We start from the raw sequence: 14,826 nt of genomic DNA, 5'->3' as shown, positions 1-14,826 counted from the left end.
AAAAACATCTGGCCTAAGGCCGGCACAATTATAGAAAAAATATCCGGTAGAAAGTTTGCTCTTATGCCCCAAATATGTCTCCTATTCTCTCCTATACATGATATTCCAAAGATTAACGCCAGCCTAATCCATACAGTCCTCAGCTCTATACATTGGGCCACGGCCTTTAATTGGTGTTCCACTACGGTACCTTGGCCACAAATTCTCAACCGCATGATGAACATCAAACTTTCAGAAAGAATTCACCACAGGTTATATGACTTAATGCCCCTCTTTCAAAAAAATGGATCCTATGGGATACTACCCCTTTGACTTAGAAGGGGGGATGGAGGAGAGGGGTGGGGTGGGGGGGAAGAGGGAGTTTTGGTTCTGTTCTTTTTTTTTTTTTTTTCCTCTCGCTTCCCCTTCCTAACATATACGCATTAGTCGTTATTTATCTCTTCCCTCCACTACTACTCTCAAATGGCCCGATCATAACACACTGCAAGTTTTTTTTTTTTTTTTTTCTTCTTTACCTGACTAACCATAACCCTTGGCCTCTTCCTGTACAACATTCATTGTCAAAGATTTTTGTATTTATAGCTGTACCATCATTGTAATTGTAATTGTTTTTTACCTTGACCTTTTATATAATAAAAATCATTTGTAAACAAAATATAATAAATTACTATATATTATTTTTATATCTGACATTTATTCTGCTGCACTGCTATATGTATTTGGCAAAAATCCTTGCTTAGACAGATTCCATGGAATAAATTTTGCTTTTTTTTTGCCTCTGGCACAAAATAAACTAGACTTTAAGTTGTTTGGTCGATGCTGCTAAAGCTGTTATTAGCGATATACCGCCACTATACATTTTTAAAATATTGTCCTGAATATTTAAGCACTTGAAGTTTTTGCATGTGTTAGTCTATTTTTTTTTAATAATGCCAAAAAATTGTTAAGCTGGTTATTTTTGATTGGACGTTTGATATTGTATGTGAAAAAAAAATATATATATATATTGTATGTATTTATATTTGGTTATACTGTATACAATTTGCTTTTTTGCTCACATTTACACATAAGGTTTTTATGCTCCTGCCTATATTGGTGCAATCTGACTCACAGTCTGTTTTCTGCACAGACAATCATTCAGCCTTCTGGCTACTAAGTTCCTCTATTTAGACTAAGCCCCATACACACTATCAGATTTTCTTCAGATTTTTTCCTTCAGATTTAACAAAACCATATAATATGAGGTCTAACCTTAAGAGTTTCGATGTGTATGCATTCAGGCAGGCCCTTGCACTACATGGTTTTGGTAAATTTTAAGACAAAAATCAGCAGAAAATCTGATAGTGTGTATAGGGCTTTAGGCTGGATTCACACCGATGCATTTTTAGTGCTCTTTGCATTTTGCAGATTTGCACTACAGTCCATTTAAAATGGTTTCCCATGGAACACGTTCTATCTCACTTCTCCTTTGGGTTAGAAAATTCTTGCTGCTCAGATCCATGCTCCTCCTGAGAAACCTTTTGACAGCTGCTTTGTCCCAGAGAGCCTCCGTTCTGCTGTGCTCCAGACTTATTATTCTCCTGCTGGCCACCCTTGGAAGAATCAACTCTTTTGGACCATTTTCCAACAATTCTGGTGGCCTAGTCTATGTGCTGATGTAACTGCCTTCGTAGCTGCCTGTTCCGTGTGTGTGTGCTCAGAGTAAGACTCCACGACACCTTCCAGTGGGCCTCCTACAACCCATACCCAATGGAGAGAGGCCCTGAACCCACCTGTCTATGGATTTTATTGTGGAGTTAACAAACTCCCAGGGAAACACGGAAACACTGTTATCCTTATGGTGGTTGTCCAGTTCTCAAAGATGTGTCATTGTATTCCACTTCTAAGGAACTGGCTTCCATTTTTGCTCTGGAGATCTTTCGCTTACATGAGCTAACCAAGGTGATTCTCTCGGACCAAGGGTGGATCCAGAGCCTAGTCTCGGGAGGGGCACTGCCAGAAAATAAAAATTGTTGCTGCCAATTATCGGGGAAATGGCTGGTGTTGGCGCTTCAATCATCCCGGCACCATGATTGTTATGGTGCCAGAATGATTGAAGCGCATTATTTCTGTTAATACATTGTAATATAAAATGAAATGGTTCAACTCACCATAATGCAGAATCAGTGGGAGCCCCGAGTGTGTCACTTGCCACGGTCGCCTGCCACATGTTGCAGATTGTCACTTGCCACGTCCCCTGCTACACCTTGTGGAATGTCACTTGCTACGTCACCTGCCACACCTTTGTGGATTGTCACTTGCCACGTCACCTGCCACCAGATGTGGATTGTCACTTGCCACGTCACCTAACACCAGATGCGGATTGTCACTTGCCATGTCACCTGCCACTAGATGCGGATTGTCACTTGCCACATCCTCTGCCACCAGATGCAGATTGTCACGTGCCACGTCACTTGCCACACATTGCAGATTGTTACTTGCCACGCCACCTGGCACACCTTGTGGAATGTCACTTGCCACACCTTTGCGGATTGTCACTTGCCACATCCCCTGCCACCAGATGTGGATTGTCACTTGCCACGTCACCTGCCTCACCTTGCGAATTGTCACTTGCCACATCACCTTCCACATCACCTGCCACCAGATACGGATTGTCACTTGCCACGTATTCTGCCACACCTTGCGAATTGTCACTTGCCACGTCACCTACCACACCTTTGCGGATTGTCACTTGCCACGTCACCTGCCACACCTTTGCGGATTGTCACTTGCCACGTCACCTGCCACACCTTGCGGATTGTCACTTGCCACGTCACCTGCCGCACCTTTGCGGATTGTCACTTGCCACGTCACCTGCCACACCTTTGCGGATTGTCACTTGCCACGTCACCTGGCACACCTTGCGGATTGTCACGTGCCTGCTAAGGTGGTGTTTTGCTTGTCTCTTGCTGCTTTGTCCCAGAGTCAGGCAGCAGAGATCTAATGTAATCTCTCTGCTGCCCAGGTGCCTGCACAGTGAGGGCGGAAGTTACTGCAGGGATACGGGGGCGTTGAGAGATGATGTCATCTCTCTGCTCCCCTGCCCACCGGCTCGTTGATTGGCCAGCTGCCCACTCACACCTAGCCTGCTCTCACCCCCCCACACACTGAGCCACATGCGTATACTCCCACCCGGCCACAAACCAAGCTGCCCGCTCTGTCATCCACCCCACGGAGTTGCCCACTCTCTCCTCCACTCGCGGAGCCACCCGCTCTCTCCTCCACTCGCGGAGCTGCCCGCTTTGCGACATGCTAATGATAGGTACATATTCCATGCTGACCGCAGATGCAAGCCTGTGCCTTCCTACCAGGTTGGGGACAGGGTCTGGTTGTAATCTCGCAACCTCCAACTTCATGTTCCCTCACTGAAGTTCACACCTTGGCTTATTGGGTCTTTCCCTATTCTTCACAGGATTAACCCAGTGGGTTACTCATTAGAGATTCCTTCTGCGTATTTCGAATGTATTTCATGTCTCAGTAAAACCTTTGGTCTACGACCGCTTTGCTACCTCGGTGCCATGTTCTCACCCTGTACAGGTTGAGAACCATGAGTATGAAGTACAGTCAATTGTTGACTCCCGTAGGTTCTGTGGACGCATACAGTACCTGGTGCATTTGAAAGGGTACAATCCGGAGGACTGCTCTTGGGTTTCATCCTCGGACGTACATGCTCCTGTTCTCCTCTTTGATTTCCATAAATGTTTTTCCCTCAAGCCTGGTGGTCCTTCGAGTGGGAGGGGTTATTGAGGATGGGGTACTGTCAGGGCTGAGCTCAGCTCTTCCTTCTCTGAGCTGACTGCTCAGCTGTCGGCTAATTGCCAGCTCCTATCTGTCCGCAGTTACTCAGCTGTTGCTGATATCTTGCTCATCAGTCCTACTTAAGCCATCAAGTCCAGAGGAGCTCTGCCTTCACCTTAGTCAACATCACAGAGACGCCCTCCTGTTTTCCTGTTAAAAGACTTGTTTGGCTGACATCCCTTCTGGCTGCAGATCCTGTTTGCTGTTTTACTATGCTCATCTCTGGCTCCCTGACATTTGGCTTGTCTGACTATCTGTTCCGGTTCCTGAACTCTGGCTATGATTTGACTACGTCTGTTCTATTTAGTTTTATTATTAAACAAATGTGATTTAACTGTACTTCTGTCTAGGTCTGATTTAATTTTTTCAGACATTTTCCTCCGCTCAATCTCTGCTGTTCCCCCATCTTGGGAAACCCTAACTTTCCTCCGGGCACAGAGCCTGGCCCATTTTGGAGTCTCCTTGAGAGAGACTGCTTTCAAGCCTCCCATTTTTTTAACCTCTGATACCTGGCCCATCCTCTCCACATTGATGCAAAGTAAATGGCTTAGAAGGTGTTGTAATCATAAAGCTAAAGGTGTGCACCCCCATCCCAGTAGGTAAAGTTGAAGGAAAGTGTTAATATCTCTGGTCTCCTATCAGAGGCATCAACAAAGAGGGGTGAGCATGGGGACTATCACTGGGCACCTATCAATTTATTCACAATAAATTAATATCAAAACATTGGATCATATTAAAAACAATTTATTCAGAAAAAGAACCATATACAGAAATATACAGATAAAATATCTCATAGTACAATTGGTAGAGACGCGTAAGGTAATTGCTCAACTAGTTTCGCTTTGCAGCTTCATCAGGACATTACCTAAGTCTGAAGATATATAAATTAGTATATTATATAATAATAGTAATTAGTTATACTAATTTATATATCTTCAGACTTAGGTAATGTCCTGATGAAGCTGCAAAGCGAAACTAGTTGAGCAATTACCTTACGCATCTCTACCAATTGTACTATGAGATATTTTATCTGTATATTTCTGTATATGGTTCTTTTTCTGAATAAATTGTTTTTAATATGATCCAATGTTTTGATATTAATTTATTGTGAATAAATTGATAGGTGCCCCGTGATAGTCCCCATGCTCACCCCTCTTTGTTGATGCCTCTGATAGGAGACCAGAGATATTAACACTTTCCACATTGATGCAGCTGGATGGCCGGTACAGGTTAACCTTCTGGCTTGCCCTTTAGCTTCATAACAAATTTTGAACCCTAGGTCCCCCAACACATTTTCGCAGTCACCCTCTCCCTCTGGTAGATTTTATCATGCTGAGAAACGTATTTCAATAGAACTTTCACAGCTGTCCAGCGTCATAAAATTATCCACCATTCCCTGAAATCATCTGTATGTATGCGTGCGCAGGAATACAATTAAAAATTATTGACGCTGTCACGTACCTAGTAGGCGAGCCCGGAATGCAGGAAGCGGCCCCTCGTAGCCCCTGGCTAAAGAACCCCTGGAGGTGGTAACAGAAGCTCAAAAGTTCAGGGGGCACAAGTGCCTGGCAGGTAGATACTGGTCCGGATGGGCAGCAGGACACCAACAGCGAGTAGATGGAGCTGAAGACAAGCGACTGGTGTAGGCAGGCACAAGTGGTAGACTGGCTGGCAGACGGACGTCAGCGGGTGCAGCAGTCACAGGATATCCAACAGGTAGGTAGGAACAGCAGAGTCGGGTACAGGCCGGGTCAGCAGGTAGCGGTCAACGTGGTACAAGAGGGATGAGGCAGAGGCGTAGTCAGACAAGCAGGAGGTCGTAGGCAGGCAGCAACGGATCAGGGTCAAGGTCAAAGCCGGGTAACAGGAACCAAGGTAACAGATACGGGTATAGGATAGCAGGATCTCCGAGCACGCTGTAGACTGGTCAGCACGGGTGGAAGGGAGCAAGTGCCTTAAGAAGACTGTAGGGCGCCAAACGGTCGCACGACGAGTCAGCGTGCGCGAGTGGACGTGCGCCCGTTCGTGCCCCCACGTGCACGCGTGCGTTCGTTCAAGCCGACGCGAGTGCGTCCGATCGCTCTAGCGCGCGTTAACGGAGCACGACGGGTCTTTGACAACAAGCTTCTGTGGGTAAGTCTCTCGTGCGCAAACGAGACGCCAGGACGATCGTGACACTGCCCCCCCCCAAAGGGCAGCCTCCGGATGCCCAACCGAGCCATCTTACTCGGATGGGAGTTCTTAAAAGCACGGATGAGTCTTTTAGCGTGAATATTAGATTCTGGCTCCCAAGAATTCTCCTCCGGGCCGTACCCCTTCCACTTGACCAAAAATTTAGTCTGGTTTCGCCTTCTCCTGCAATCCAGTATGGATTCAATCTCAAATTCAATCTCTCCATTGACCATCACGGGTTCTGGAGGGCCGGTCGTCCTGTCAACGAAGGGGTCCGGGACTGCGGGTTTGAGTAGTGACACGTGAAAGACTGGATGGATCCGGAAGGACTCGGGAAGCTTAAGTTCGAAAGCCACGTTATTCAGTTTCCTTTTGATCGGAAAGGGGCCCACAAATTTCGGACCCAACTTCTTAGAGGGGCAGGACAGTCTAAGATTCAAGGTAGACAACCAGACCTGATCCCCAATCTTGAGATCCAGCTCCCCCCTCCTTTTCCTGTCAAAAACTTCTTTATTGTGCTCTTGGGACTTGGTCAGGGTCTCTTGTAGAAGTTTGTTGTTTGATTCAAGGAAGTTAAGACGGTCCTGTACTGCTGGTACCGAACATTCAGGGAAGGTGCCAGGCAAGAATACTGGGTGGAAGCCGAAGTTCGCGTAGAAGGGGGACTGTTTGGTGGCAGAGTGGACCGTGTTGTTGTAGGCGAATTCGGCCATAGGCAGGAGAGAGACCCAGTCATCCTGGGAGAAGGAGGAGAAACAACGGAGGTACTGCTCCAGAGTCTGGTTCGTCCTCTCAGTCTGGCCGTTGGTCTGTGGATGGTAGGCTGAGGACAGACAAAGATCGATCTTTAAGGCTCCGCAGAGCGCTCTCCAAAATCTCGAGGTGAACTGCACCCCCCTATCGGATGTGATGTTAACGGGAATGCCGTGGAGTCTTACGATTTCTTTGATAAAGGTGTTGGCTGTCTCTGTAGCTGAGGGAGTGCCCTTCATGGGCAGGAAGTGAGCCATTTTGGTAAGTCTATCGACTATAACGAAAATCGTAGAATAGTTCTCTGAAGGGGGAAGTTCAACGATGAAATCCATGGAGATCATCCTCCATGGTCTATCAGGAACAGGCAGCGGTTTTAGCAGACCCCAGGCTCTTGACTTGCTGCCTTTGCTTCGGGTGCAGATGACACAGGTTTCCACGTACCTCTTGCAGTCGTCCTTCATGCGAGGCCACCAGAATGTGCGTTGGAGTAGTTCCAGAGTCTTGAATACCCCAAAGTGGCCGGCCAGTGGGTGATCATGACAGGCGGCCAGAACTGGGGTCCGAACTTCTTGGGGAACAAAGATCTGGTTCCCATGCCACAAAAGGTCATTGCTGGAGGACAACGGGATACCGGGTGGAGGCGTTAGGCCTATGGAAGCCTGCTTAATTTGGGATACCACATCCCCCCTGGAGCAGAAGGAAGTTCCCCGTAGAGAGGATCGTATCTGTGGATGGCGAGCTCTCCGATTGGTTGTACATGCGGGAGAGAGCATCTGGTTTGGTATTCTTGGATCCGGGACGGTAGGTAATGTGAAATGAAAATCTGGAGAAGAAGAGTGCCCACCTGGCTTGACGGGGCCTCAATCTCTTTGCGGTTTTAAGGTACTCCAAATTTTTGTGGTCCGTATAGACCAGGATCGGGTGGGTGGCTCCCTCCAGCAGATAGCGCCACTCTTCGAGTGCGGATTTTATTGCCAGTAACTCACGATCCCCGACGTCGTAGTTTCTCTCCGCCTCCGACAACTTACGGGAAAAAAAAGCAACTGGGTGGAGTAAGGACTTGGCCCCCTGCCTCTGGGAGAGTATCGCTCCTACTGCAATCTCCGAAGCGTCGACCTCGAGGATGTATGGTAGAGCGGGATTGGGATGTTTCAGGACAGAAGCGGATATAAACAAATCTTTTAAGGTTTTGAAGGCCTCTTGTGCTTCGGGGGTCCAATGAAACATCCAAGACTGCTTCGTTAGTCCGGTGATGGGAGCGATAATTGCAGAGAAACCCTTAATGAACTTGCGGTAGAAGTTCGCAAACCCCACAAATCGCTGAACTCCTTTTTTATCGGAAGGGGCAGGCCAGTCCTGAATTGCGGAGATCTTCTGGGGATCCATCTCAATTCCCCTTACCGAGATAATCAGGCCGAGGAACTGGATGCTCGATTGTTCAAAAACACATTTCTCGGGCTTAGCGTATAGACCGTGAAGACGGAGACGGGTCAGGACCTTCTTAACGTGTACCCGGTGATCTGCTAGAGAGGGGGAGAAAATCAAAATGTCATCAAGGTAGACAATTACAAACAGGTCAAGGTAATCTCTAAAAATGTCATTGACAAAATGCTGGAACGTGGCAGGAGCGTTACACAGCCCGAACGGCATCACCCGGTATTCAAAGTGCCCGAAGCGGGTACGAAAGGCAGTCTTCCACTCGTCACCTTTCCTAATACGGACGAGGTTGTAAGCCCCCCGAAGATCCAACTTAGAGAATATTTTAGCGGAACCTAGTCTCTGAAAAAGTTCGGGAACCAATGGCAGAGGGTAACGGTTCTTGATGGTGATTTTGTTCAACGCCCGATAGTCCACGCATGGGCGTAGAGAGTGGTCTTTTTTTTCCACAAAGAAAATCCCCGCACCAGCTGGGGAAGTAGAGGGTCGGATAAATCCCTTTTCAAGATTTTCATCCAAGTAGGTTTTCAGAGTACTGAGTTCAGATTCGGACAGAGGAAAAATTCTTCCAAAGGGAATCTCGGCCCCCGGGAGTAGTTCGATAGGGCAGTCGTAGGGCCTATGAGGTGGTAGGGTTTCAGCCCCTTTTTTACTGAACACGTCTAGGAAGTCGTGGTATTCTCTAGGCACAGCTTGCCGGGTGTCATCATCTGCTTCCAAACAGAGGAGGGCCGGAGAGTCCCCGTTAATTGCTGGATAACAATGCTGGAGGCAGTAGTCCGAAGGGAATTCAATTTTTCCGGTGGCCCAGTTGATACGTGGATTATGTGCCTTCAACCAAGGCATGCCTAGAATGATGGGGAACAGAGGAGATTTGATGACGTCTAGGCATAGGAATTCTTGGTGAGTCCCGGTGATGACAGCAGAGAGGGGACTAGTCTCCTGAGTCACCGGTCCTGATTCTAGAGCGGACCCATCGGCCAGGTATACCGAGAGTCCCTTCTCTCTCGGTCTAAGGGGAATCTTGTTCTTCAGGGCAAAGGATACGTCCATAAAACCACTGCATGCCCCCGAATCAATAACTGCGTGGGTTGAAATAGTCCTTCCTGGGAGCTGCAAAAGAACAGGAACAGCCAGGTGAGAGGAGTTTTCAGACAGCACTGACGAAGGAACAGGTGGAACAAGAAGGCACTTACGTATCTTGGCTGGGCAGGAGCGAACAAAGTGTCCTGATTCTCCACAGTACATACAGAGGTTGTTGACCCGGCGTCGTTGGCGTTCCTCTGGGGTCAGTGATGGACGGAGTAGCCCTAACTGCATCGGTTCCGGGGGATCCAGCGTGGCTGTGGCAGGAACTGAAGGAGCTGGGTGGGCGGAGCTAGGCACCCGTGGCAACATCCAGACAGGGCGGGCGACTGTAGAGGAACGTTCTTGGCGGCGTTCCCTCAAGCGCCTATCAATTTGAACGGAAATGTCTATCAGGGCCTCCAGGGTTTCGGGAATGCCAACACGTGCCAACTCATCCTTCAAAGGCTCGGACAGGCCCATGCGGAACTGATATCGCAGGGCTGCGTTATTCCAGTCCGTGTCAGCGCTCCAACGACGGAACTCCTACACGTAGTCCTCCACAGGCCTGCGACCTTGCTGCAGAACGTGTAGGGCTGCTTCTGCAGTTGCAGCGAGTTGGGGGTCCTCATAGAGTCTAGACATTGCCATAAAAAAGGTGTCTAAGGTGTCTAAGGATGGGTCCTTGCGTTCCAGTAGGCGATGTGCCCAGGCTTGAGGTTCGTTCGTTAGGAGGGAGATAACGAACCCCACCTTGGTCGCCTCGAGGGAGAAGGTCCTCGGTTGCAGGGCGAAGTAGAGCTCACAAGAGTTACGGAAGGCTCTAAACTTGTTCCGGTCACCCGTGAACCGCTCCGGGGTTGGTACTCTGGGCTCAGGTGGCATCATCACCACTGAAGGTGGGGCGTGGCCCCCTGGAACAACGGGCGGAGAAGCAGATAGTGCTTGGACTTGCTCTTCCAGTCTGCCGTAGCCTTCCTGTAGGCTCTTTACTGCCTGGGTAAGACCGGCCAAATGGCGGCAAAGCTCGTCCATGGGGGAGGCTCCCTGCGCAGGCTCGGACATGGCTGACCAGTACTGTCACGTACCTAGTAGGCGAGCCCGGAATGCAGGAAGCGGCCCCTCGTAGCCCCTGGCTAAAGAACCCCTAGAGGTGGTAACAGAAGCTCAAAAGTTCAGGGGGCACAAGTGCCTGGCAGGTAGATGCTGGTCCGGATGGGCAGCAGGACACCAACAGCGAGTAGATGGAGCTGAAGACAAGAGACTGGTGTAGGCAGGCACAAGTGGTAGACTGGCTGGCAGACGGACGTCAGCGGGTGCAGCAGTCACAGGATATCCAACAGGTAGGTAGGAACAGCAGAGTCGGGTACAGGCCGGGTCAGCAGGTAGCGGTCAACGTGGTACAAGAGGGATGAGGCAGAGGCGTAGTCAGACAAGCAGGAGGTCGTAGGCAGGCAGCAACGGATCAGGGTCAAGATCAAAGCCGGGTAACAGGAACCAAGGTAACAGATACGGGTATAGGATAGCAGGATCTCCGAGCATGCTGTAGACTGGTCAGCACGGGTGGAAGGGAGCAAGTGCCTTAAGAAGACTGTAGGGCGCCAAACTGTCGCACGACGAGTCAGCGTGCGCGAGTGGACGTGCGCCCGTTCGTGCCCCCACGTGCACGCGTGCGTTCGTTCAAGCCGACGCGAGTGCGTCCGATCGCTCTAGCGCGCGTTAACGGAGCACGACGGGTCTTTGACAACAAGCTTCTGTGGGTAAGTCTCTCGTGCGCAAACGAGACGCCAGGACGATCGTGACAGACGCACTGGTACTGTACCCCTTTGGCTCTATGTAAATACTTTCCAGAGGCCTTGGATCATTGCTGGAGATGTGGAGAGGAAAAGGGAACTTTCCTTCACATCTTCTGATCTTGTCCAAAACTTCAACAGTATTGGTCAGAGGTGCAGATGATCTCCCAACAATTCAGACTTTCCAATTCCAGAGGATCCTGCCTTCTTCCTGCTCCACTACTCAAAAATTCTGCTTCAGACATACAAGAAATATTTTCTCCATCACTTGATTAATGCGGCCAAAGCTTGTGTTACCTTGTGTTTGGAAAGACCCCAATCTTCCTTCCATTGCAATGTGGATTAATAAGGTCAGGAATATCAACACCCTGGAAGACCTGGTCCCCCCAAAATAGAAGAGAAAGATATTTGCTCTGATGGATGCTTTATTCCCTTATATAAATAAAAAATCAGGAAAAAAATTTAAACTGTCACTATTTTATTTTACATGGCTTCTCCTTTTTAGAAAATAATTTTTTTTGGAGGTTTAAAGAAATGTGTATATATAGATATATATCTATAGATATAGATATATATCTATAAATACAGATGCATCTCAAAAAATTTGCATATCAGCAGTAATTTAGTTGAAAAAGTGAAACTCATATGTTATATAGATTCATTACATGCAGAGTGATATATTTCAAGCATTTTTCTTTTAATTTTGATGATTTATGGCTTACAGATAGTGAAAACCAAAACTTCAGTATCTTAGAAAATTATAATATTACATAAGACTAATAAAAAAAAGGATTTTTAATACAGAAATGTTGGCTTGCTGAAAAGTATGTCCATGTGCAGTATAGTATGCGCTCAATACTTGGTCCTTTTGCACGAGTTACTGCATCAATGCGGCATGGCATCAGGAGATCAGCTTGTGACACTGCTGAGGTGTTATAGAAGCCCAAGTTGCTTTGTTAGTGACCTTCAGCTTATCTGCATTGTTGGGTCTGGTGACTCATCTTCCTCTTGACAATACCCCACAGATTCTCTATGGGGTTTAGGTCAGGCAAGTTTGCTGGCCAATCAAGCACAGTGATACCATGATCATTAAACCAGCTATTGTTAGTTTTGGCAGTGTGTGCAGGTTCCAAGTCCTGCTGGAAATTGAAATCAGTATCTATATAAAGCTGATCAGCGAAGGGAAGCATAAAGTGCTCTAGGAATTTCCTGGTAGAGAGCTGCGCTGACTTGATAAAACACAGTGGACCAACACCAGCAGTTGACATGGCTCCCTAAATCATCACTGACTGTGGAAACTTCTAACTCAACCTCATGAAACTTGGATTCTGTGCCTCTCCACTCTTCCTCCAGACTCTGGGATCTTAATAACCACATGAAAGGCAAAATCTACTTTCATTCAAAAAGAGGACTTTTGACCAGTGAGCAACAGTTCATATTCTCCTTAGCTTCTGACATTGTCTCTGGTTCAGGAGTGGCTTGACACAAGAAATGTGACAGTTGTAGCCCATGTCCTGGATATGTCTCTGTGTGGTGGCTCTTGAAGAACTGACACCTCGAAAATCTCCCCCAATTGATTGGCTTTTACTTCCTTTTAAGGCTGTGGTTATCCCTGTTGCTTGTACACCTCTTTGTACCACACTTTTCCCTTCCACTCAACTCTCCATTAATATGCTTGGATACAGCACTCTGTTAACAACCAGCTTCTTTAGCAATGCCCTTTTATGACTTACCCTCCTTGTAGATGGTGTCAATGACTGTCTTGTGGACAACTGTCAAGGCAGCAGTCTTACCCATAATTATGTAACCTACTGAAACAGACTGAGAGACCATTTAAAGCAGGAGTCTTCAAACTATGGCCTTCCAGTTGTTCAGAAACTACAATTCCCATCATGCCTAGTCATGTCTGTGAATGTCAGTTTTACAATGCCTCGTGGGATGCGTAGTTCTGCAACAGCTGGAGGGCCATAGTTTGAGGATCCCTGATTTAAAGGTTCAGGAAACCTTTACAGGTGTTTTGCGTATTAACTGATTAGAGTGTGACACCACAAGTTTACAATATTAAACTATTTCACAATAATCAAATTTTTTGAGATTCTGAAATATGGGTTTTCACTAGCTGTAAGCCTTAATCGTGAAAATGAAAAGAAAGAAATGCTTGAAATATATCAATCTGTGAGTAGTGAATGTATATAATATAGGAGTTACACTTTTTGAATTGAATTACTAAAATAAATTAACTTTTTGATGATATTCATATTTTTTAGATGTACCTATGTGTATATATACATATATATGCACATTTTAAATTCTAACGTGTAAGAATATCATAAAAATACATAAAAATGGAGCAATCAATTTCAAAATATCTTCCAGGTTATGTGTACATTGGTGTAAACAAATTGAATATTGCACTACATTCACCCATTCTGGTGTGTGTGGTAGAATTGCAGTATTTAAAATATATATCAAACTGAGAAGCTTAGTATGATTTGATTTATGTCACTCTGCCTGTAACTGTATTTCACTCACACAACTAACCAAACAATTCAGTTTTTACATTTCAAACTGATTTTTGTATTATACATATTTGCTTTTCCAGGTGGAAAAGATTATGAAACTATCCCTGCATGAAGTTATGAACCAGTCTATTAAAGCATATGCAGAATCTCCAAGAAAAGAATGGGTTCTTCAGTGGCCTGGACAAGTTGTTTTAGCATCAAGCATGGTCCATTGGACAACAGGGGTCTTGAAGGTTAGCTTGTTTTTAAAAGTATACCTACATCATTTTCTTCCTTTTTTTGAATTTTTTTTACACAAGCCCTTATTTATTAAGCTAAATAGTAAACAGGCCTAAATACTCAATTATGGCAATAATTTAAAAAACAAGGTAAGAGCTAGAGCTGCAAACACTGAATTTGACAGTTACCATACAAATGTATGCAGTCACTATTTCTGTCAACAGAAATGTTTTGATAGTATGGGTTGGGTGTTTAATGTCTTTCAAATCTGGTCACAGTTTTTTGCAGATTCTAATTAGAGTAAATGTGATGGTAATTTACATGTTCAAAAGAGAATTACTTATGTTAGTTATTATAAGTTGGTAGGCCATTTTTAGACACTGCTAGTTATCAAAACGTTAAACCCATATACAAAACCGACGGGACGTTTCGCGAACGCGGACCGCGAATGTGGCCGATAGTTTGCGAACCGTAACGTTCGCGGCGGGCCCCATTGACTTCAATGGGAGGCGAACTTTGCAAACCTACAGGTCAAATTTGCAGCCACAAAATAATTAATAGCTGTGCAAACATAGTCCCACCACATGGCCAATGACATAACACATGTATGAGGTGAATCTGGGACATACAGCAATGACACCTGCACCGTGATAGAGTCACCTGACACCAGCACCGTGATAGAGAGCACTGACATCAGCAGCGTGACATACAGCAATGACACCTGCACCTTGATAGAGTGATCTGACACCAGCACCGTGATAGAGAGCACTGACATCAGCAGCATGACATAAAGCACTAACACCAGCACCGTGACATACAGCACTGACAGCAGCACCATGATACAGAGCACTGATATCAGCAGCGTGACATAAAGCACTCACAGCAGCACCGTGATATACAGCACTGACACCAGCACCGTGATATACAGCACTGACACCTGCACTGTAAACAGCCCCAGGAGGAAGTCAGCATAGCACAGGGATGGTGGGAGTCCCTCATAATGAGCATAGCACAGGGATGGTGGGAGC

The 14,826-nt window shown here is 46.5% G+C and overlaps 1 protein-coding gene across 1 annotated transcript in view; it reads left to right on the top strand.

Moving 5' to 3' along the window:
• The window catches only part of LOC143962680 (dynein axonemal heavy chain 3-like), a 2,426,925-nt gene that overhangs the window by 712,691 nt on the left and 1,699,408 nt on the right, over positions 1-14,826 (top strand). The window contains exon 25 of the mRNA XM_077472045.1: positions 13,660-13,812. Coding sequence (XP_077328171.1) covers positions 13,660-13,812 — 153 coding nt within the window. The remainder of the gene's footprint in view (positions 1-13,659; positions 13,813-14,826) is intronic.

This window comes from Lithobates pipiens, unplaced genomic scaffold, assembly GCF_037356315.1.
Source record: "Lithobates pipiens isolate NorthernLeopardFrog02 unplaced genomic scaffold, aLitPip1_a1.2 Scaffold_8, whole genome shotgun sequence".
Taxonomy (NCBI): domain Eukaryota; kingdom Metazoa; phylum Chordata; class Amphibia; order Anura; family Ranidae; genus Lithobates; species Lithobates pipiens.
This window is presented reverse-complemented; position numbering and strand designations above follow the sequence as displayed.